General features: G+C 52.2%; 1 protein-coding gene across 11 annotated transcripts in view; it reads left to right on the top strand.

Moving 5' to 3' along the window:
* Positions 1–24355, top strand: part of MEGF11 (multiple EGF like domains 11) — a 345568-nt gene that overhangs the window by 111695 nt on the left and 209518 nt on the right. For all 11 annotated transcript variants that reach the window (XR_011648443.1, XR_011648442.1, XM_071214251.1 and 8 more), the window contains exons 2-4: positions 12863–12964; positions 17490–17591; positions 21772–21872. Coding sequence is in view for 9 of the 11 variants with exons in the window: in XM_071214251.1 (XP_071070352.1) it covers positions 12870–12964; positions 17490–17591; positions 21772–21872 (298 nt within the window). In the remaining 2 variants the exon portion in view is untranslated. The remainder of the gene's footprint in view (positions 1–12862; positions 12965–17489; positions 17592–21771; positions 21873–24355) is intronic.

Below are 24355 nucleotides of genomic sequence, written 5' to 3'. Positions count from 1 at the left end.
GCCTGTTTTCTACGTACCGGTGATTCAGCATATCGAAGGTTAGTTCCTCCTGGGCCAGGCCTGCCTGGGGAGAGGGCGGAAAGCCACGGGGAGAAGCTGGAGCCAGAGAGGGGAGCCTGCCCTGCGCCACTGTGCCTGGAGGAATGGGCTGTCCAAGTTTCTGAGTTTCCTTTTGAGTTGGAAGTTAAGCAGAAAAGAGCGTTTCTGTCATTCCAATCTTATTTCCAAAACCTGCTTCCAGTTGTGCTCTTTTCCTTTCCTGCCTTGGTAAGTGAGTTATGATAAACGGGATCAGATCTCTCTGGATTGGGATTTTGCATGACTTCAAGGACATCAGTCCTGAAGACCTTGTTCAGAAGTGGGTACAAAATGAGGGAAATTAAATGGAATAAATTAGCAGTACGGAAGCTAGCCATGGAAGCAGGTTTTTTTTTTTTTAAATTAGGAACGTATATCTTTTTTTTTAAAAGAAGCTTTAGATTACATAAATATTACATAAAAAATATATACCCGTCCCCTCCTATCCCAGACTTTCCCACCTTAACAACATCTTTCATTAGTGTGATACATTTGTTACACTGGATGAACACATATTGAAGCATTGCTACTAACCATGGATGATAGTTTACACTCTGCCCTACACAGTTTTATAGGTTATGACAAAATGTGTAATGGCCTGTATCCATCATTGCAATGTCATGTGGGACAATTCCAATGTCCTGAAAATACCCCCATATTACACCTATTCTTCCCTTTCCCTTCCCTCAGAATATCTGGTGGCCCCTGCCTTTATATCAGTGATAAAAGTTCTTCCATTGCTAGAAAAATAAGTCTATAGCAGAATAATAATAAGTCTACTTTAGTCCATTGTTCATTCCCCAATCTTGAGGATTTGGGGATGGTGATGCCCACTCTGCTTCTAATTGAAAGGGAGCTTAGATCCCATGGGGCAGATGGATGGAGCTATCTTGCTTGCAGTTGCAGACTTCCTCTGTTCCTTGGGATGGGTGTTGCCCATCATCATCTCCTTTTTAGTTGTCCTGGGTGAGTCCAACAAGGAAGCTGCTTTTTAGGAGAGAAAAAAACAAATCACTAGCTTTGGGGTGGGAATTCCCCTGTGATAACCAACCTGACTACCAGCCGTGGGTGTGGCCAGCTCGTCCAGTGGTTTTCCTGCTCATTGAAGGCCCCAGTTAATTGAGGTCTGGTGGCATTTTGTCTTGGACCCTGGTTCCCAGTTGGTCTGTGGCCAACTAAGTCTAACTCAATGATGCATCCCAAATATTCCTAACTTCCTTCCTCATAACCTGTCGTGTCTCTCCCAGGCCAAAATCCTCAGTCGGCATTGTTCCATGGAACCCTCGGAAGAACTGCTCTGACATGTTAAGCTTTTTAATTTAGCATACACCGCGCATATATGCCCCCAGACGAAAAGGAATTGATTTATAATTCTCTTAATGGAAGCACAGGCTTTAGTTGCTCCAGAAATAGATTGTTACCTCTGCCACCTTTGGTAATTTTTTCCCTCCCTCTTCCCCCCTGGATTTTTTCCCCACTGTGGTCTAAAAATATGATGTTTCATTGCAGCCTTCTATCATAATCCACTAAATGCCAGGCGTTTCTTTTTAGACCTTTAATTTATAGCATGTTTGTTCGGTTTCACTTCATTAATTAATATTCTTCCCAGGCCCCCACGGCAGAGTCTTTGTGTAATGTTCTCTTACAGTAAGCAGGTGCTTTTATCTTTAATGAACAATTTCCTGGAAAATACTGAAATAAACAACGAAGAATCAGGCCAGGAGCACAATGAGTATGAGAGTGTGTGCCATTCTGCAGCGTTCAACCTGGGGAGATGAGGGACAGGTTCTTAGTGGTTCCTTCCTTTGGGAAAAGATGTGGGGTGCTGGGGAGCTGGAACGTGAGGGGGCTTCTTGCGCCTCTAGGAGACCAGGGGTCGGAGGGTCTGTTTTATCACAAGCGCCTGCGACTGTGGAAGGGTTGTCAGGCAAAGTCTAGGCCAGCAGCGCAGCCAAATTGGCCTCTGCTTCCAGACTTGGAATCATCTCCAGTTTAGACTGTTGTCAGCAGGGCCTGGGCAGGGCCAAACTGGGACTTTATTGAAATTCATCTTCAGTTCCTTTCTGTCCTCGTAGACTTGTCCCACCCCAGGGAGGCAGTCCTTATCCCGCCCACTACCCTAAGGAACTCAGCGCTCTCTGTATGCTTTCCGTCAGGAGCATTTGTTCTGCATTCTCCCCAGGAGGCCAATGCTGAACCCAAGGAGGACAGTATTTCACCCCCGGCTTTGCTCTTTTCAGACCCTTCTCACCACCATTCTTTCTCCAGCTTCTCACTCTGTGAGTCAGGTTTTATCTCGATTCCCACTTCACAGAAAGGAATCAGGGACTCCCAGAGGCTAAGTGACCTACCCAAGGTCACATGAGGGTAAGAGGCAGAGCTTGTCGTTGCCCCTGGAGGAGCAGGGCCTGGCGTGGGGTGTGGGTGCAGGGGAGGGAGCCCTGGAGAGAGGCGAAATGCCCTGGGCTGACCCTACTGGGCTGTGAGCCAGAATTCATCAGTGTCATGGACAAAAGGCTGCAATAAATTTCTTTTAAAATCCAAATACCTGATTCATTTATTATACTGAATAGAGCTGACAAAATTGTGCATTATCCATCCATTTTTCTGTGTCATAAGATCACTTTGGGTCTTTGAAGTGGCATAATGTTTTTAATCACAGCATGGGCACAATTTGTAAAGGCAATTTCCCCCCAGCTTGCCTATGTTCCCCACACATTAGTATTTTTAATAGTTTCATAATATTTTGTTATAAAGACATGGTGGAATTTACTTAACAAGGTCCCCACCAATGGATGTGTAGGTTGTTTCAATGCTGAAACACACGTTTTTGAACTTATCTTTGCAACTTGATCAATTAAATAAAATTTTTTGTGAAATATTTTTTTGTTAAAGTTTATTTGGTCAACAAATAAATTGTGAATCAAGTAGTGCCAAACTGAAAATGCTAAGGACCTCCTAGTTTTTAAACATTAAATTGCAGAGTAGAATCCTGAGTTCAAGTGCACATGTTAAAACATGCTGATATGTACTACCAAGCTGCTTTTCAGAACACACCAATGCGCATTTCCACTAGCAGTTAAATAGATATAGCCCTTCAGGCTTTGGGACAGTTGGTGTCTGACTGCAGAATGTCATGGTCTAGATCCAGGAGGTTCCAGAAGAAAACCCAGAGAGACTGCCCTTGTCTGATGCCCCTGCCTAGGGGATGATGACCAGGCCCTTTTAGCTCCTGAGACCTCCCCCAACCCCCAGGGGTGGGTACTGGGGACAAGATAACCCCCCGCTTGAGAGGCCAGCCTTCAGAAGGGTGCTGAGGGCTGGACAGAAGTGCACAGGGGCTCAGGCCCGACAGCTCAACCATACTGATACCTGCGTTTCCTGCACGGGGCTGCAGTTTGCAAGGCACTGCCCGCATTCTCCATTTAACTTTCATAAGAAGTTGTTTTCTGATTGTTCCTACTTTATAAAAGAGGAAAATGAGGCTCAGAGAAGGTAACTGAGTTTTCCAGGAATCAAGGCTAGAATCCCATTCTTCTGCCTCTTCTGTTTTATCTTCTTATCTCTGGGAGATTGGACAAAGCTGAGAAGGGAGAGCGACGAGAAGGCAAATGTAGGAGGGGATGGGAAGGGAGACACATTGTGGGTGAACTTGAGGACCTGGAAGGGTCCTAAAGATGCTACACTTTGACCCAGCCTTAAGCACAAGAAGAGCCTGAAGCTCAGAGCAGGAAAGCAATCATTTTACGACCATACGGCAAGTTACTGTTTTAGGGAACAGAGGGAAAGGATGGGGTGGGTGAGGAGCTGCGCTGCTCCAGAATTGAACTCAGGACCCAGTGGGGAGGGACCAGGGGCTGCTCTGGGCCCCTGACAGATGGAGCTGGGGGGCTGGAGGAGATTGTGAACTGTCCTTGCTCCCTGCAGGAGAGTGGGTTCAGAGGCCACTGAAATGGAGATGGGCCAAACTTGCAGTGTAGGGGTTCTGTGGGGATGTTAAGCATCGATCCCGGCAAAGGTCTCTGATTTCCCATCACGTTTGCCCAAGGCTTTCTGCTGGAGAAGGGCTTCGGTGCTTTGAATTAAGCCACATCCTGGGTTCACTGCCCTGGCACGGCTGTTCCCACATACCCATCAGCAGGCGTTTGGGGGTTTGGGTTCAGGGCTCTACCTTAGTCATCTTTGGGTCCACAGTGATTGGCAAGTATTCAATCAATGTTTGTTGAATGGATGGATGAAAGAGGAGACCTGTCCTGATAATGGTACTATTAAGACTGATCGGGGGGTCACTAAATAAATACAGCCGAGAATAGATTTTCCAGCAGACTTTTCCCATCAGTAGCTTCCCCCTCCCATCTTCTTTGAAATTCTGGTAGTCAGAGTTATAGGGTTGGGAGGGTTGCAGAGGTGACTGGGAGGGAAGGAACATTTTATTGATCACCTCCTATGTGCCAGCCCCCGGGCCAACTGCTTTACCTGGTATCTCATTTAACTTCCTTTTTTTTTTATTTTTTAAAGATTTATTTAATTTATTATTTCTCTCCCCTTCTCCCCCGCCCCGCCCCCAGTTGTCTGTTCTCTGTGTCCATTCGCTGTGTTTTCTTCTTTTTTTGTCCACTTCTGTTGTTGTCAGCAGCACAGGAATCTTTCTTTTTGTTGCATCATCTTGTTGTGTCAGCTCTCCGTGTGTGCGGCACCATTCCTGGGCAGCTCTCCTTATGGGGCACTCCTTGCGTGTGGGGCTCCCCTACGTGGGGGACACCCCTGAGTGGCAGGGCACTCCTTGCGCGCATCAGCACTGCGCATGGGCCAGCTCCACACGGGTCAAGGAGGCCCGGGGCTTGAACCGTGGACCTCCCATGTGGTAGACGGATGCCCTAACCACTGGGCCAAGTCCACTTCCCTCATCTAACTTCCTATCAGCCTGTGTAGCGGGTCTTGTGTAATGTTATAGATGTGGCCCCTCGGGCCCAGAGCAGGTCAGTGGTTTCATCCAGCCAGGCCAGTCAGGATTCGCTCCCAGGCCAGTCTCACTCCCCCATTCCCTTTGGTGAGCCCTGCAGCCGGCTTAGCTGTGTGACCTGGATGAGGCCCCGCCCTTTCCGAGGACAGTTTCTGCCTGTGAGTTGAGGTGTTGGACAGTGGATGCTTTGAGTTTTGTCCAGGTGCTTGTGCTGACACGACGCGGCTTGCCCTGCAGCCCGTTGTTCCCACATCTCAGCACAGTGGGGGACTTGATCTTCCAGGGTTGGCTACTGAACCCGAGGCTCGGGCACTCTATTAGTCAGCCAAAGGGGTGCTGATGCAAAATACTAGAAATTGGTTGGTTTTTATAAAGGTATTTATTTGGGGTAGGAGCCTACAGATACCAGGCCATAAAGCATAAGTTACTTCCCTCACCACAGTCTGTTTCCACGTGTTGGAGCAAGACGGCTGCCGACGTCTGTGAGGGCTCAGGCTTCCTGGGTTCCTCTGGGCTCAGCTCCTCTGTTTCCTCCGCAAGGTCAGCTGTAGACAATCAGGTAAATGGCTCTGTGTCTCTCCCTGGAGTTTCTGCCATGTCTAAGGAGCCATCTCTGTTCCTCTGTGTTCTTCTCCTGGCTCAGGTCCTCTCTCCCCTGGGCTGGCTTCTCTCTCCTCTGTGAGCTGACTTCCTTGGGCTCCAGCTTAAGGCTTCAGCATCAAACTCCAACAACAACAAAAACACAGAACAACTCCAACATCAAAAACTCTCAACTCTGTCCTTTGTCATGTCTTTTATAACATGCCAAGTGTGGGGACTCAAGGCCCTAATGACGTGGCCCAATCAAAGCCCTGATGATAACTTAATCACACCCAGGTACAGACCAGATTACAAACACACTCCAATATCTATTTTTGGAATTCATAACCGTATCAAACTGCTACAGGTACCGATTCCCCAGCGCCACTGCCTCAGTACCCCCTTCCCATCTGGGCCCTCGTGGTTGCATCTTGCAGTTTGAGAAATGTTTTTTAGAGTGAGCAGAAATGGGGTCTAATCCCCGTGGGACTGTGTGGCCCTGGATTTGTCTTCTGAGGCTTGGTAGATATAGCCGTGATTTAATTCTGGGGCATGAGGGGCTCCCGCTGTTTCAAGAAGCCCTCAGCCCTGGGTGTGGGTGGGAGAGGGAAGAGCAGGCCTGGAGTGGGTTTTGGCACTGGCAAGGCCAGCTGAGCGGGCCCTAATTTGCAAAGAAATGGAAAGATGGAGATGATTGCTTTGTAAGAAATGAAATGGCCTAAGAACACAGATAAGTTTTCTCCCTTCATCTTCAGAGGGGCTGGAGGCTGGGGGTGCAGCTGCTGTCTGCTCAGGAATGGGGGCGGGGGCGGTCGAAGGCCTGGGGCCCACAGGCTGAGCACTACGGGAAGGGGCCTGGCATGTTATTAGTCTGACGGTTCCTACCCTGCGGTGGGGATAGCCTGGGATTTCTCTCCATGCCTGACTGACGTCGGGGCCCCTTGCTCTCTGCAGGCCTGAAGGACACAGGGGCTAGGACAGTCTTCTGACCCTGATTTATGGGCTCCCCAGGCCTCCATGGTGCCATTCTCAGGATTTGCAGCCCGAGGCTTTCCAGGCAAGGAGAAAACAGAATTTATCAGGGAATCGGAGCCCAGACGCAGAGGAAGACGTTTAACATGTCGGAGGTGACTCCAATCCCCTCTGATTTATCCCCATGGGGCAGGCGCCTGGCACAGCCTCCACGTTGGCGCTGGGAGTTTCTGCCGTGCTCCTGCAGCCAGGGAATCACTCTTTTGGAGATTAAGAGCTGTGGATTTACTTTTTAGAACTTTTTAAAAAAGTGCAGTGAGATTAGAGAACATGCCATATAAACCCAGCCCCTGGTGGGATTGCTGGAGGGCAGGAGGCTTCATCAAGGCAAGGAACAGAGCCTCTTAATTACGAGGGCGGGTGTGATCGCAGGGCCTCTTCTCATCTCACACGGATCAGACCTCGGCAAGGCTGGCCAGCAGAGTGGGGCTTGGGGGCCGGGAGCTAGCTGAGAGGGCAGCGTGGAGACGGAGGGACAGGTCGTCTAGACTGGACGGGATAACCTTGGCTTTTGCCCCATCTAGTGCAAGCTTGGCTTTTTTTGGTTTGTTTTATTCAGAAAAAAAATAGAGTGTGCATGTGTGGATGCACACGCGTATCTTCTATAAATAGAAGATAGAAATCTCTCTCTCTACACCCACATGCTGGGAGGAATGTGAGGCGTTTGCTTTATCAGCCCCAGCTTGGATTTTGCTTCTGCTGTGTCCTGAGCCTGAAAGCGCCTTTTCATTTGGCACTTGCAGCACCAGCCAGTCTCCAAGTGCAGCTTGGGCTATTGACTGGGCTTCAATGCCCGTCTTGTGTTGCTTCCTGGAGCTGCCGAGCTGACGTACCCCCGTGTTGAAAGGTGGCCTGAGCAAGGGTCTTTGAATCGCTCTCAGGATGTCCCGGGTGCTCACTGCATCTGACACCAACAGATTGGTGTCTCTGCAGGCCAATGTTAACCCAGCACGGAATGTCCCGTGCCGTTCCACCTGCTGTCGGGACAGGTCTTTGGTGGCCTCCATCAGTCCAGACACGAGCAGTGTGGCTGATCCGGAGGCTTGGGATAAATGAGAGGTCGAAGGAGGAGATCGACTGCAGAGTCAACGAGCAGTTGACACAAATGGATTGAGTCCCCACTATGTGCGGTAGTACTCTTGGTGCTGAGGACAGAACAGTAAACAAAACCACCTGAAAGCCCTGTCCACATGAAGCATTTGTTCTAGGGGCATGTTACAAAGGAAAGGAAACCTTGTGTGTGCTCTATGGTCCAGAGGGAAGAGCCGAAGCCTCAGCTGGCTGGCGCATCCAGGAGAGGAGCAATTTTTTTCAATATACTTCTCTCTGTCCAGGCCAGGAGACCCCAGCAGGCTGCTCATCCCACCCCTGCTAGGACACCCCACCCCCAATCCAGCCCATCAGCTGGGTCCCTGAGTTTGGAGCTCTCCCAGGAGGAATGAAGAGAGTATGCCTGACTTTGTCATAATGGGAATGGGCCGGCTGCTAGGGCTAGAGCAGCAGGGCCCAAGTGCCTACACAGGCCCCAACTGGGACCCTGAAGTCATGACCCTGGCATGAAGCAGGGACCTGGGCCCAGTAGGATGACAGCTGCTAGGAGGCAAACATTCCCAGCTATGTCAACATAGTGGTGGCAAGACAGGTTGGAGCCCAGGAAAATAGATGTCTCTGATAGATTAGGTTAGGATACCTGCTCAGCAATGGAAAGCAGGAGTGACAAGTGCACGGCACCTGTGCTGTCCCTCTCCCATCCAAAGCCCATGGCAGGCATTCCTAATCAGTCATGGCACGCTTTCCCACTAGCCCCAATTTCTCAACATTCTAAGCAGCAACTCCCAACTGATCCCCATGTGGTGTGAATGGAAACCTCCCAGGGCCCATAAAATAGCATCTGGCTTCTGCTACCCCTGCTGCCAAAGCAAGCTGGTTGAGAAGGAAGGACTCCCTGGATGAGGCTGGATGGAGAGAATAGTTTCCAGGCTTCAGTGTCCAAGATTTAGGCACAGCCAGGAGGAGTAGGCAGGTGGTGGAAGCGAACCAGGTGGGGGAGGATTTTGCACAGATGGTCTATGAGAACATAACTGATCACAGGCCAAAGGCCTTCTGTCTGTCTGTCTGCCCTCTGCCCCCACGTTACGCAGGTTATGTGAGCAGCTGGAGTCTGGCCAGGTTTGTGCCGCCACCAGGGAGAAGGGCTGGACTCTACAGTGTTGGCGCTGGTGGGGCCCCAGGCAGAAGGCAGGGTCCCCAGGGGACACCGCCCTTACTAAGGTCTGCTCAGCCTGCAGGGCGGGCCCTGGCCAGGACAGAAGCCCCAGGCTCGCAGGAGGGATCCTTTTCTGGGGTGTCGGTGTCTTGTGAGATACCCAGCATGGAGTAGGCCCCCAAGTGTTAGACTAAACAAATGAATAAAACCTCTAAGGCACAGACTAGCACAGACTGGGTTCTTCAGACTTGACCTTGATGGGAGAGAGCAGAGTTTCCCAAACTGGTATCCTGAGGAACTCTGTTCCTAGAGCCAAGTCACTAGAAAGGGTAAATAAGTTTGGGAAACACTGAGCAGAACAATGTAAAACAGGCCTCTTTACTTTGGATCTTCTCAGAGGCCAAGATATGATAAGATGCACTGTGAATATTCCAGATGTAGACACAGCACACAGCCTGCCCTGAGCTCATTTCCATCCAGAAGCCTTTGTCTGAAAGATTTCTATCAATATCTCATGGAACAATTTTGGGAAATGCTCTCCAGAGCTTCCCAGGTTGCCCACGACTGCTCTGCAGTGGGAGCGCTCAGCTACCCATCTCTCCAGCACCACCTGCACCGTCCTCCATGCTTTTGTCTGTGCTGTGCTCGCCCCTGAAATGGCCTTCTTTGTCCTCCTCCTTTTCATATTCTCCCCATCCTAAGTCCCATCCACTCCACAAAGTCTTCCACAGGCGCCCTAGTTGGACTTCCACCTTTGCCACCCTAAGTCTCCTTAAATAGACTGGCCGATGACGTGCTGTTTCTTGGAGTCCCCCACAGCACGGCCCAGGGCTGGGCAGGTGAGCTCTTGCTGCCCAGTTCATCAGGTGTGAAGACACCCATGCCCTGGGTCAAGGGAAAAACATGTCTTTGCTTCTGGAACTTCACTTGCCTTCCTCTGCCTCTTAGCATGCAGGGAGCATGGACGGGAGGAAGGGGAACGAGCTGATGTATTTACATGTTCTCTTCCCCTGAACTGAAGCCCAGGGCATTTTCTTATTTAATTATTAATGCCCTAAATCAGATGGTGCCCGATACGTTAACCTCTGTCACTCTGAATGGAGTTGCCCTAATAACCGCTACGGGAGGATTGATTTTCCCTCAGTTATCTCCGAGCATACGTCTTTGGGATCTGTTGTCCTGTGAAGTTCTATTAAAGGTAATGGGGAAGAGTTGCCCCCATGTGGTGACGGCGCCTTCCTCAGCGCAGCGTCTGAGCCCAGTGGAAGGGCTTTGTGTGAAATCACTCCCTGAAAGGGCCGCCTGGACTCAGCCCCATGTCAGAAGGATGACAAGATCACGCCCCAGAAGCTGTCAGTGAAAGTCGGGCGGTGATGAGCCCTGGACCGCGGGGCCCAGGCTGTAAGCTGAGTGTGAAGGGCTTGACACACAGCAGATGCTCCGGCGGTATCCACACCATTCGCCAAACCCTGTGGGGGGTGACAGGGCCTGGGGATCTGAGCTGGACCCCGAGTGCGTGAGGTTTGGGTGTGCAGAGCAGGGGGAAGCAGGGCGGTCGGGGAGGGAGGCATTTCAGGAAGCGTGGGCACGCCTGGGAGGTAAGAATGAGCAGGTGAGAAGACCAGCCCGTCCCGGGGAAGGGGTGATAAGGTTGCACCTTGTAGAACAGGCCAGGTCCACAGAAAACACCTGAGGGCTGAGCGGATCCAAGAGGAGTCTTCTCTTCCACCCTCTGTCCCCGACCACCTTGGCGCCACCACGGACTAGGACACGACCAGGGAGCAAGGGGCGTGCGGAGATGGTCCTTGGACCATCTGGCTCCCTGGCCTTCTCCCGTGTGCCCGGCCAACTATCCATCACCGCCTCTGGTTTCCATGTGTTTCACTGTCAAGGAGAGTCAGGCAAACAGTCCTGTCTAGGCCTGAAGATTTTGAAAGATGTCTCCCAGGATGGCAATATTCTACTTTGTCCCCCTCTCCTCACCTCTCCCCCCACCATGGATTGAAGAGGGGCAGGGGAACAACTTTGGCTCTTCTCTTGTCCAGCTGCCTCATTGTTTGGTATTCTAAGGCTAATATGTTTGAAGGCGCTGTAAGGGTTCTGCTCGGGAGAATGCTGGAGAAAACGGGAGCAGTCAAAGCAGTGAGTTGGGGCCAAGAGAGAGCCGGGCGAGGCCCTCTCTGCAGTGGGCAGGAGGCTCCTTGAGTTCCCGGGCACTGGGTCCATGCGTCTCTTTCTCTGTGCCACACCTCATCAGCCCAATTGCCACCTGGAAGCAGATGCCCCTTCTACGTTTGAATCACCCCCCAGCTCTCCCGGGCAAGCTCCTTTCCCCCCTCTCTGGGGAGAATGGGTTTGCAGCGATGGCTGAGCTCCTCCGCAGCCCTGGTGTACGGATCTGTCCATGCAGGGCCTGCTGCTGCGGTGCTGATTAGGTCCCTGGGGGCTGGGGAGGGGGCAGGGGGCTGGGCGATATATGAGCGGCTGTGGTTTGCTTATGCCTGGACTCTGCAAATTGAGCAGAAACTCTAGAATCGTTCTTCTCTTTCCTAACTGATTTTCAGAATACATTTAGCCAGATTATTTCCAGATCACAGATAGGGAGAAAAACCTCATTAGTCATTAATTTGGACCCCCACAGTTATACAGAATTTGTGACAATTTGTTTATCTTTGGAGGCGCTGCTAGGAAAGAATTTAACAAGGAAATTGTTGGGGGTGGGGACCTTTCACGGAGAAAGGAGCTCAATTTAACTTCCCTCTGGGTACAAATGGGGGTGTGTGCAAATACATGCCACACTTCCCTGTTCCCCCAAAGAAGGCGAGTGCTTCCTCATCTGTAAACCCAGGTCCAGTGGACTAGATCCTCTTTGCAAGGTCAAAAGGACCTCTTTGCAATGTCAAAATATTGTATATACCTCCCCATCCCTAATTATTAGAAGTTGCATTTTTAGTTTTGTAGATTGAGAAGAAAAGCCACTCTGAATTCAGTGAAGCTTTTAAGTAAACCCCGATAGCATCTGTGTACACATGAGAAATAGGACTATCTTTCTGAGCCAGTGCTCATTCTAACCATGATACTCAGGATACAGATGAACTCCAGCTCCACCCCCGGAGGTGGTTCTGGGGCTCCCTAGACCCCCCAGGGCTGGCGGCCCACCAGGTAGGAATCCTTGGACTGGAAGTCTAGACTAAGCCTGTAGGCCCACGGGGTCCTGGAGTGGCATGACAGGGAGGTGGCTCCGGGGCATTTGGGCCCCTCTGCCCTCTGTGGGGGGCCCTTGGCCCTTGGTTCCTGCTCCTCAAAGGCTGCTATTTCAGGGACCCGAAGCCCCCCACCGGGGGGTCTCAGCTTTCCATCCGGTGGGGAGAATGCCGTGCAGTGACTTGCCTCACTCTCAGGGAAGTGTGTGGCATCAGAGAGCAAATGAGAGAGGGAAGGTCCAGTCTTCTCTGGGACTTTCTTGGCCAGAGCTGCCCAGAAGGGTTTTCTCACACTAGATCCCATGCCCCTCTTTCTCAGAGGCAGCCGGGAGAGTGTGCCCCTGGCAGCGGGCGGGTGGGCAAAGCATGTCAAAGATGAGGGAGAGGGGACAGGAGCAGGACGCTGCCCTCAAAGCTGTTCAGCTCAGGGTTCTTGGGGCCAAAGATGGACCCGGGGGCCTGAGGACACCCTGAAACCACAACCAGTTTTGAGCCTTTGGGCATTTTTTCTAGAGAGAAGGTCTCTAATTTTCATCAGATTCTCAAAGCCGTCCATAAGCCAAAAAACTCGAAGCTCCCCTGACCTAGAATTTGGACTTTCCCCCAACTCAGGCTTCCTGCTCTTCCGTTACTCAGAACCGGTGAGCTGTCCAGCGCGCGTCAGAGCTCGCAAGTGTAAGACATCAGCTGCTCCGTCCGCCTGGCGAGGCTGCTGCACGCTCCGTGGGAAATTCCGGCGCCCAGCAGGTACCCGGGCAGGCGGGCTGTGCGTGACGCCGCCTTCTCTGTTCTCCCCGCCAGGCCCGGGATGGCGCTCCCGACGGCAGCGCTCGTCTTCTCCTTCCTGCCGGCCGCCCTCACCCTGAACCCCGAGGACCCCAACGTGTGCAGTCACTGGGAGAGGTAAGATGCGGGTCTCGGCCGGGCGCTCCCCGTGGCCCTCGCCCGTGCCCGTCCGCGTGGGGCCCGCAGTCCAGCTGGCGCGGCAGCACGTACGCGGAAGGGCAGGCCCGAGCCGGCGGGTCTGTCTGAGGCTCTGCTGTGGGTGGTCAGGGTGGAAGGGGTCCGGTGGGGGGCCTGGGAGTTGGCCGTGTGCCGCCAGGCCCCTCCCTGATTTCCCACCACTTTACAGACAAGGAAACAGAGGCCCAGAGGGCCCCCAGTGGCTTGTCCACAGCCAACGCAGGCAGGTGGGTGCAGGAGGAGATGGTGGGTGGACTCTTGTCCTAGGCGTCTTGGCTGGGATGCTGGGATGCTGTTCCTCCCAGAACGGGAACCGCTCTGCAGCTTGGGTGTGTCCTGAGGAGGAAGGCTGAGAGCCCTGCTGCTTCCAATCTGATGGGAGTGAGGGGCTACCTTGGGACGTGCCGCAGAGGGGCCACAGCAGAAGAGCCCACCGCCTTCTGGCTGCGGCACAAGGTCCTGGGGAATGGGCCGGGTCCTGCAGACAGCCTGACTTTGAAGCCCAAGGTTAAAATATTGATTTGGGTGAGAAGGGAGACAGTGACCAGAGACCCAATCAGGAAAAACCGAATTAAACCCTGGAATTGATTGGCCGTGCTGACCAAGACGACTCTGCCACTTAGATGCTAATAAATCAAATGAATAAAATTAAGATGAAGGCCTGACGGGAGAAGCAGATGGCAGAGGAGGACAGGAGAGTTAGGCTGCCCGTGCTTCATGCCCAGTACCCTGCGAGTGTGAACGTCCAGCCCGTGGCAGGGAAAGTCACCGCGCCTGAGCAGGCCCAGGCCCAGGGCTAGCCTGGACACTCGGGGGCCAGGAGGGACTGGCTGGGGAGGCAGAGGGACAGTGGCCTCATTTCCCGTGACCTTGACTAAGTCAAGGCTGGGACAAAGGGTGAAATGCTGCCTTGTGCCTCTTTATGGTGAAGTAGGAAGAGTATGAGATGTGTGGCCAGAAAACCTGGGTTTTCTAGTCTGGATTTTTCCACCTGCTAGCTGTAGGTCCTTGGGGAATTCTCTTAGCCATTTTGAGCCTACTTTCTTTACCTCTCTAAACTGGGGAAAATAATTACCCTCGCTCTCAGGCTTGTTGGAGGACCGACGGCAACAATTTCATGAAAGTGCTTTGAGGACCATAAAACTCAATTATTGTCTTCTGTTGTTGACAACTCCAGTTTTGCAGGAGCTGGCCCTCTCAGACTTGAATGCACATCAGACGCACCAGAGAGTGCTTATGAACACTGGAGTCTATCCCTGGAGGCTGCTTCAGGAGTCTGGGGCGGAGCCCAGGAACCTGCATTTCCATGAGCTTTCCACGTGCTTCTTTTTTTTAAAGAAAGATTTATTTATTTCCTCCCACCCTCCACCGCCGTTGTCTGCTGTCTGTGTCCATTCCCTGTGTGTTCTTCTGTGTCTGCTTGTAATCTCATTAGGTAGTGCCGGGAACCAACTCTGGGAACTTCCAGAGTGGGAAAGAGGTGCTCAAGCTCTTGAACCACCTCAACTCCCTGGTCTGCTGCGTCTCTTATTGTCTCTCCTCTATGTCTCTTTGTTGCGTCATCTTGCTGCGCCAGCTCTCCATGTGGGCCAGTGCTCCTGTGCGGGTATCAAACCCTGGACCTCCTATGTGGTAGATGGGAGCCCAATCGCTTGAGCCACATCTACTGCCCTTTCCATGTGCTTCTGAGGTTTCTCAGGCCCCTTTCCCCTCCTGGTTTTATTTCCCAGTGGGTCAGAGAAGGATTGTCAGTTGCTTTGGTTAGTGGACCCCAGCCTCAGCACACCCCTCCCCTCCACCTGACACCGTTGCTCCCTACAACTGTGCCTTATCCCAGCCCCAGAATGCCTTCCTCCCATCTGCTCACTGCTGCCCTCCCTGATGCCTCCTCCAGGAAGCCTTTCCTGATTGTAGGGACCACCCTGACTTCCCTCTTCCCTGAATCCCATTTGCATGGGGTGGATCAGTTCAGACCCAAATGAAACTCTCAAATTTTCTTAACTTGCCCAACGTGAATAAATTTGAAATGAGGAAATATCCTGAGCCAAGCCTGAACTGAGCTGGCATTTCAGGCCGATTAGGCTATCGGAGGTCACAGCTGTGCGGGGAGGACAGGGAGGGAACCTGACAGCTCAGATGAGGTCTGGGGACCCTCAGGGCTTCTCCAGCACCCAGAGAAGAAGCCCTGGAGGTGATGCCTGGTGATACCAGGGTGCTTCCTTTGTCCAGCTTACCGAGAGCAGCCTCTCCTACTGAGCTCCGCTGAGGGCTCCCCGTGGGTGGATCCAGTCTGTGTGGCATTACAGAAAAACGCCCCGGGCTCCAGAGACCTCTTAGGGACAATTTCCCAGCTGGATTAGTGCTTCTGGCGGGCTCCTTGTTAATTATGCCCCTCCACCATAAAACCCGGTGTAAAGACTTCCCCTGGCTGGTAAAGCCTGGCTTTACAAAATTAATCTGGCCCCTCATTAGCATGTTGGCAAATGAGCGGCGTTAAACCACCCAGCCATGAAACTGGGGGCATGTACTTCAGGTCAGAGACTTGGAGCTAGTACAAGGACTGGGTGCCAGACTTGCTCAGCCCAGGGCACCCCTGCAGAGCAGGGTGCATCCCCTGGGACGCCCCTCCCACCCCCCTCCTGGGCTGTGCCTTTTCTCTGAGCGCCCGCTCTCCCCATCCGTCTGGGAAGGGGAGCCTGAACCCCTGAGTGCCTTCCCAGGGCCGGGAGTCTCATCTGCGTGCAGGTCTTGCTCCCTCTCTCCCCAACACGTAGTGGGGAGGGAACAGCCCTCAGGGCCTGGCTTGGCCGTGCTGTAATGATGGTTGACATCTATTAAGCACCCAGTGTGTGCCCAGCATTGTGTTGTGCATTTTACATATATTATCTCACTTTATCTTCCCTCCATACCGTTGTTGCCCTCCTTCGATCCTCACAATAACTGAAGTCCCTGGTAATATTTATCACAGATTTACAAGTAAGGAAACAGGCTTCCAGGAGCTAGAGAACAGGTCCAAGGACATGCTGCTAACAAGTGGCAGGGTTCAGACTTGACTCCACGAGTTTGGACTGCAGCTGTGTAGGTGTATAGACGTGTCAGGGCACAGGGTCGTGGAGTTCCCGAGGTGGAAGGGACCTTTGGAAAGCAGGGGGTGGGTGTCGAGCTGCCTCAGCCTGCCCCAGCCTGGAGATAAAACAGGGGTTTGGGCGAGTCTGCATAGATGTGTGCCGCCTGTGGGTGCTCGTTGAGGGTCTTACGTCCTTGGTGCTTCAGAGACCCTGGGCGGGGTGACTGCTCCTGCCCCCTCCTTCTGGATTCTAGACCTCGGGCCTTTCAGGCACAAAGAGGCTGCTAGGGACCCACGTGGGGTGCTGGCCTGCTCAGGCCTGCTCAGGCCCCAGCAAGTAGAACAACAGAGTTTCCTCAGGCGAAACAGACGGGCTTTTATAGCCTGGCCCTGGCCATCTGGCCCAGGCCAGCGAGCCTTCTGGGGAAAACGCTGAATAAATCAACCTTCGTAAAAATTAATTTCAGAATCTCAGCTGAGGTCTCCTCTCCAGCCTGCACAGGAAGTATGCCTCCTCGCTTTAGCATCCTGGCACCCGATGCTGTTTCGTCAAACCCCTGCCGGGGCGGGCATGGAGAAAGGGTTATTTTGGTTAAGCTGAGACCTGCTGCCCTGTGGCTTCCGCCTGCTGGTCCAGGCTTGCAGCTACCAGGCAGGATAACAAGGTGCTTATTTCAGGAGGTCTGGGGGCATGTCCTTAAAGTGCCCCCAAATAGTAGTAGAGGCAGAACAGAGCCTAAGGTTAATGGGGTGATCTCACTCATCCTCTTTGATTGGTGCTCGGTTTCCTCATCTGAAAATGAGGATAGTGATTTACCTACCTTATAAGATTGCATGAGGATTAAAAGGGATGGGATCTGTAAAGCACTTAACACAGGGCCCTCAATCAGTCTTAGCAGATACTGGTACTGGCTGTGTGACCTGGGCAAGCCACCTCTCTCTGAGCTTTAGTTCCTTCATCTATAAAATGGGGCCCCCTAATTGATAAAGTTGCTGCAAGCCTCACCTTCCACGCATGTGCTTTGAGAACCAGAAAGATCTGAAAAAGCCCAAAGTAGTTTTAAACTTGTTGGCTCTTCCTTCCAGAGCCACACAGGATAAGCCTAAGCCCTCTTTATTTGCTCTGTGTGAAATGAACAAATGAAATAGAATTTCAGAAAATGAGCTGGGTCAAAGGCAGTAAGGGGCGTGCCCTAGATCCTGTGCTCAGGCAAGCTCGTGTGCCCTGATCGCCTCCACTCCGAGGGCCCGAGGAGGATGCTGGGGGAGTTTGGAGCCCACCCTGGAGCTTTGGCTGTGGGGCCTCAGGGCTGCAGGCCCAGCGCCCCCGGGGAGGGTGAATATCAGCCCTGCCTCCCCAGTGCTGACCACGTCTCCTGACACCCCTCTGGTTCTCAGCTACGCCGTGACTGTCCAGGAATCGTACGCACACCCCTTCGACCAGATCTACTACACGCGATGCACAGACATCCTCAACTGGTTCAAGTGCACCAGGCACCGGTGAGTACCTCCCTCTGATGACAGTGGTCAGGGCCGCGGCTGGCGCACGAAGAGCCCGTGTGCCGTTAGAAAGAGGCCCCTGTAGCAGACGCTGTTGGGGCACCTCCCACATGCCCCTGGAACTCCCTCACCCTGAACTCCTGTGCTGCTCTGCTGAGGACTCTTTCTGGCCACAGGAGCATGTGGACTGGGCGGGCCAGAGTGCTGGAGCGTTCATGCCCTCAGAGGCACCCTCAACCACTGCCAGATGGGGCGTTGGTGGCTGAATACCCCAGCCTCCTTGCACTTTGGGTGGAGACAATTGCACCGAGGTGTGTTCTGCATCGTTTCCCAGCAGTCCCCAGTGGGACCGAGCCGCAGGTGCCCAAAGCAGTAATCTGCTCAGCAACACTGTGTGTTGGCTGCCTTTACTTGTCTTGCTCCCTTTCCTACTCCCCTACCAGTGTTTCCTGGGATCGTCTCCAAAATAAACTGCTTGTCCTTGAGTCCTTGTCTCAGTCTCTGCTTCTGGGGAAAGATCCAACCTAAGACAGCCCCTTAGAGCTGATGCAGCCCCAGCCAGCTTGAGGAGCAGAGCACAGCCTCGATTTTGGCAATTTCTCAGCCTCTTGGTCAGGCTGCCCTTGGGCAGTGCTCAGCCTGCATAACTGCACTTGGTAATCCTTGGCTGTTGTCTGCAGTCCTCCTGCAAACCATTGACACTCTCCTGTCACTGGGGAGAGAAGAAGAGGTAGGAAGAGAGGACATATTTTTCTGGATGACTGTGAGGCAAATCACTTATTTTGAGGGTTCCCAATGTACTCATCAAACAGATATAATAATCCTTTCCCTACCTGCCTCACAGGATCCAGTGAGGTCAAGGATATGAAAACACTTTGACAAGTACAGGGGAAAATGGAAAAAAATGTGATATATTAGACATGCAAGGTAGAATTACTATTTGAGGGGTAAGAAACCAACAGATAAAAGGTAAGTAAGGATATGAGGAAGAGGCTGTGTAGTGGACTCATTTCTAGTTGCTGAACATCTGTGTTGATTCCAGATTTCTCTTTTGCTTCTACTTATGGACCCAATGCCTGTTGGGGTTTATGCCAGGATCATGGTGGTCAGTGTGGATGGGGGAGTTTTCTCTGTGCTGAGAAGCCAAAGTACTGATTTTCTTAAAGGTTTTGCTACTAACTTGCTGTGAGACATTGAGCATAGCTATGATTGTTGTTTCAAAAAAAATTTTTTTCTGCTAATTATCTCAGGGTCGGTCTTCATTGATTGTCTTTTCACTTGAGTATAGGTGACATTTTCTGGTTTCTTCATATGTCTAGTAATTTCAGATTATATCCTGGACATCAGTGACACATTGTAAAGACTAAATTCTGCTATGTTCCTCTAGAGAATATTGATTTTTATTGTTGTTTGTTTGTTAGTCACTCCAGTCAGCTTGACTGAATTCAAATTCAAAACTCTGAAAGTTCAGTATTTTTAGCCTTAGTTGGGCTGCTTGGAGTCTCCCCCCTCTGCAGATAATTCCAGGGCTAGAAGTTTGGGCAGATACTTTACGAAGTATTTGGGAGTCGTTCTCTGTGGCTCTCTTCTTTCTGGGATTTCCCTCTTTACTTTCTAGCTGCTGGGCACATCCTGGCCTTGTCCTGTGGTTCTTCAGTCCAGTAAGCCTGCGGGTTTTCTATCCAAGTATTAGCCAGCCAGAGTAGAGTTGAGTAGGGCCTGCCCTCAGGCCAAGCTCACCCACTGTCTTCCAAGTGTCTACTCTCTCCAGGATCTGCCTGCTTTTGTTCTCCCTCTCTCTCATGCGTTCAGGTTGTTGTTTTTTATCTTTTCCCCAGATTTTATAGTTGTTTGCAGGAGGGTTGTTTCACTAGGAGCTGCTTAGCCGTTACCGTATCCCCTTGGTCTAGACCTTGACTGTGTGATGAGGAGGTGGGAACCAGCGCTACCTTCCAACTCTCCCAGTTTGTTACTTTTTACCAGCATTAGTTCCTATGACCCTGGTGAATGGCAAGGGCACAAATGTCCCTGCCCTGGGACCCATTAATCTCTGTCCCAGGACAGAGCCCAAGGTGTGGCTCTCTTGAGTACTTGGAGGACTGGGCTGCTGTCTATTGCCACTAGGGCTGGGTGAGTGAGTGGCTGCTTATGAAAATAGGCTGCATTCCTGGAACATGAATTATTTTGCTGAATTATTGAGTTGCCCTGCAGCTTTCCTGATGACCTGGAGTGTGCATGCTGACAGCTGCACCATCAGTCTGCTTCGGTGCAGAATGGCTTGTTCTAACTCAGCATCCTTTTGAGAGCAGCAGCCTGAGTACCTGGCCCCTCCCTCTCCTGCTTCTCAGGCCAGTGCTTGGAGCAGCGCTAGGAGCAAGCAAAGATGGGTGACATCTCCCTCCTGAGAGGCTTCATGATGCTGAGACCACGTCCTCATTGGGAGGACTTGGGGGTAATTCTGTTTGGTGGAGGGGAATGGACCGGAGGACCTCTGACTCAACTCTGAGTCATTCTTTATCTGAGAGGCTTACACAACTGCAACCGCCGGGAGCTGCCTGTCTGTGCAAAAGAAGTATCTTCACTTTGAGGCCAGCTTACCTTCCATTATGGGCTTTTGACAAAGTAGAATGACCTTACCTTACGACATTCCCAAATATCACAGATTTCCCTGGAGTCACATACTGTCATTTGTCATAATGTGAGGGCTGTAAGGACAGAGAGGCTGGCCCAGCCTGTGCTGCAGGATTCCCTTCCCACGCTGGCCTGACCCTCCATAGGAAGTGGGCTGTGGGCATCTCCACTGCTCTGTGCCTCCAACCCCCACCCCAAGGCGGGGTCTACAGGGCAGGCTCCCCTTGGGTGCTGACGTTGAAGTGGAAAGAGTTTGGCTTCAAGACTCGAGGACTTGGGGTTGACTCCTGATTAGACCCATGATCTTAGACAAGTTGCTCTGACTTTCTGGCCCTCAGTGCCCTCCTGCAAAATGAGGGGTTTGAATTAAGTGGTCTCTAGCAGCCTCTTCAAGTCTCCTCCACTCTGATTCTCCGTGTGAGAAGAGGCATCACCACACCTTATTCTGACTGCCTCTCAGGACTGAGTTCTCAGGCCGTTTGGCTTGCCCTGGCCTTGTTCCTTCCCTACAACCATCCTCTATGCCTGGCAAGTCACCTGGTGGGAACAGGCACAGGGCAGTAGGCTAAACCTAGTGGCTTTGAAATTAGAGTGACCAGGTTTGAGTCCTGCCTTCGACACATGCTGGTTGTGTGACCCGGAGCCCATCATTAACTTCTCTGAATCTCAGTTTCTCGTCCATAAAACAAAGTGGGGTGTGGGAAAGGCATACATCAAATGAAATAAAATGAGAGAAAGACTCTAAAAAAGAACTACAACAGAGAAAACAAAGGGGCGATCATAACTGTACTTGCTCTGGGCGTGTTGTCTTGCCCGTGGATGGCCCTGGCCTGCGTGAAGTCTCAGCGCTGGTGCTGGCGTGAGAACGAGGACCCAGGTCTCTGGCTGCGGGTCTGGAGCTCCTGCCCTTGGGGCCTCAGCTGCTTGCTTTGAGGACGAGGGGTTGGCTCAGGGCCTTCCCAGGGATGTTATTTTTATTTTTGGTGTGTGGGGAGATTAATCCACTCTTTGGGACTGAGTCGGACACAGGGGGTCCATTTGCTGCCTCTGCTTCTTTTCTCCAACTGAGGGGGCCCATCTCCAGGGACCCATGAGCAGTGAGGCTTGTTAGGTGGTGGGAGGGGGCACAGCATCTCAGGGCCCAGCCCCTGTCCCAGCCACCCCATGGTTTCCTGCAGCCCAGAATCCAGAACTTTCAGGGCCCAAGGAGAAGCCCTTGGTTACGCTCCAGAGAGTATCTTCTGCAGCCCCTCTGTTCTTTGCCCTGAAGCCGGGGTGGAAGCAGGATGGAGGTGTTTCTAAATATCACTTTGAAGCGACTGGGGGAAAGCCAGGCGGTCTCGCAAGCGCCGCGTTGGTAATACATTCCGCCTCACAACGGCCGAGATCCCACCATTGATTTTTCTTTATTGTGTTCCTTCATATTTGAAGCCGCCATGCATTTTAAAGTAATTATTGAATGGCATCCTCGATATAGCGCAACACAAATATTCCAACAGGAGTGATTGATTTTCAGTACTTTCAAGTGGCTTTCTCCCTTGTGCCGTAGGATCAGTTATAAGACGGCATATCGGCGCGGCCTCCGGACCATGTACCGGCGGAGGTCCCAGTGCTGCCCTGGCTACTACGAGAACGGAGACTTCTGCATACGTACGTAGGGGCTGCTGCTGGTCTGGCCTCAGTGCAGCGGGGGAGGAGAGACGGGAGGGTGTCTTGCCAGGCCCCCTGCAGCAGGTCTCAGCCGCCCCCAGGGCTCCTCTGCTCATAGGGGATACTGGGTCTGGTGTGCACATGTTAGCACAAGTTTATCCATCGGATCAACCTCCTTCCAGGGTGCAGGGAAGCAGGTCAGCTGTAGGCGTTGACGGGTGGCAGGGGAGAAGCTGAGGCTTTTGAAGTGGGCACTGAGGAGCAAAGGGGAGGCTTGAAGCTGTAGGAGATGCTCACGAAGGATTTGTGGGATGGAGGGAGGGGTGGGAGGATAAATGGATCAAGAGTAGACAGATGGATGGATGAGAGGGTGGGAGAAAGGAAGGAGAAGGGAAGGCTGGATCCGTGGAGGAAAAGCCGCAGTGCCCAGGAGGATGGCCAGAGTAAGAGGTCGTGAAGGACCAGTTCCGGGAGGGGGAGGAATTCCCAAGAACGACTGAAGGACTTTGAAGAGAAAGTGCTACATGAAAACAAAGGTTTCTTCCTGTTTGTCTGAGGCAGCTCAGAAAGCTGAAGTCTTAGTGGCCCCCAGAGAGACAAGGGCTTAGTTGCTGGCAGTGGCAGGCCCTTGAGGGGGGTGCAGGGGGGTGGAGTGGGAGACACCCAGGAGCAGCAGTCTGCAGACCTGGGTTCTGGTCCCAGCTTCTCAGACCCAGGGCTTTGGGCAAGTCACTTAACTTCTCTGGAGAATAATTGTAGGGTCAGAATTTAAGGGACACTTTCCGCACTCATCTCTAACCAGCTCAATGGCCAGTATAGGGCTTTCCTGAGGCACTTGAAGGTTCCAGTAACTGCAAGAGAGTGGCTGAGACGCTGGGAACACCCCGTGTAATGACTGAGGAGTTTATGCCTCTTCATTTTCCTTATTAACATTCTTCTTGCCGTTTGGGTGGGTAGAGCTGTTAGCACCAGAGAGAGAATTTGGGTAGTGTGGGCGTGTTGATGTTGGGGATGAAATGACAATTTTCCCCTACTGTTGCTACCTTCCCCTTAATGTTAGAGAAACTCGATTCTAATTGCATTTCAGGAATAAATGAAAAATGCTCCTGCAAATGGGTTCGATAGTAATGGTTTTGCAAGAAAAATATGAGGAAAGTCACCCAGGAGCAACCCAAATGGCTGTGTCTCAGGAGCAGGGCCAAGGCCAGGCCTTGGCTGGCACCTCCCGTGGAGTGGGTGACTCCAGGGGCCCAGGTGTAGGAGCGAGGTCAGAGCCAGGGCTTTACTGCTGCTCAGAGAGCACTGGGAGTCAGGCCTGGGAGTCATAAAGCCCGAGCAGGAGAGATGCAAGCAGCTCCTCTGAGCTCAGGGCACGGCAGTGGACTCGGAAATTATAAAGGGAGTCTGGGCGACAGTACGGGCCTCCAGGAATGGAGGAGCACATTCCCTTTCTAATTTTCATTAGTGGACATTGGTGACGCGCTTGGCAGATGGAGAGCGGGGCGGCCCCTGGATTGCACAGCACAGCTCAGTCCTGCTGACGGGGAAGGGCCGTGTATAACCCTCCAGCCTCCGCCTTACATAACTGTCAGGCGCTACCTGCCAGACCCCGGGGAAGCCGAGGTACAAAAGCCAGTATCAGACAAGACAGGACAGGGGAGTCTGAGCAGTAAGGGGGCATTTGGGGCCTCCTGAGTGCTGGTAGGGATAACCCAGAGGGCAGGCATCACATGGGCCTGGGTTTGAACCCCTCCCAGCTTCTTGCTCTTCATCTTCATCACCATCGGCTTTAGAGCACACAGCCCTGTACACACCTTGGTGCAGCTACTCCTCACCCAGCACTTTCATGGACGGAGTGTCATCTGCTCGTCACAGGCTAGGGACGGGGGTGTCATCCTTACTGCCATTCTACAGCAGAGGAAACCGGAGCTTGGCAAGGCCAGGGGACTTGTCCACATTAAAAGGGGGCTGATTAGGAATTCAGACTGGTGTGGCCTCAGCTCCTGTACATTTCCCTTCTATCTTGGCAGGAGGGACATGCCTCCAGGAGGAAGAAGAGGGGTCAGCCAAGAGGGGAGCTGAGCAGCTTTGCAGGGGTCTGAGGTCCAACTGGTTTGATTTAAAAAAATTTTTTTTTAACTTTTCCAACATTTTTATTCCTTATTTATGTATTATAAATTGGTTTAATTTCAAAATGTTGCTAAGCCAGGTCCTGCTGGGTGCCAGGACAAAGGTAGCAAGTGTGCATGGCAGTAGGAGGGCATGGTACATGTGCGTGTGCATATGCACGGGCACGTGGAAGCAGAGCTGCGGGATCTGTTTGAAATTCCGTCTCTACGGAGAGCTACTACATAAAACAATTCCCTGCTGGCCCCCTGGAGACTCCCCAGGGAATTCTGCCTGCTGCCCTCACCAGAAGCAGTGCTGATGCCACTCCCTTGGGTCAGCAACACCTGGATGCTGAGCTTGGAGGCCTTGAAGAA

Source organism: Dasypus novemcinctus, chromosome 3 (assembly GCF_030445035.2).
Source record: "Dasypus novemcinctus isolate mDasNov1 chromosome 3, mDasNov1.1.hap2, whole genome shotgun sequence".
NCBI lineage: Eukaryota > Metazoa > Chordata > Mammalia > Cingulata > Dasypodidae > Dasypus > Dasypus novemcinctus.
Note: the sequence above shows the minus strand (reverse complement) of the source record. Positions and strands in the feature narration are given on the sequence as shown.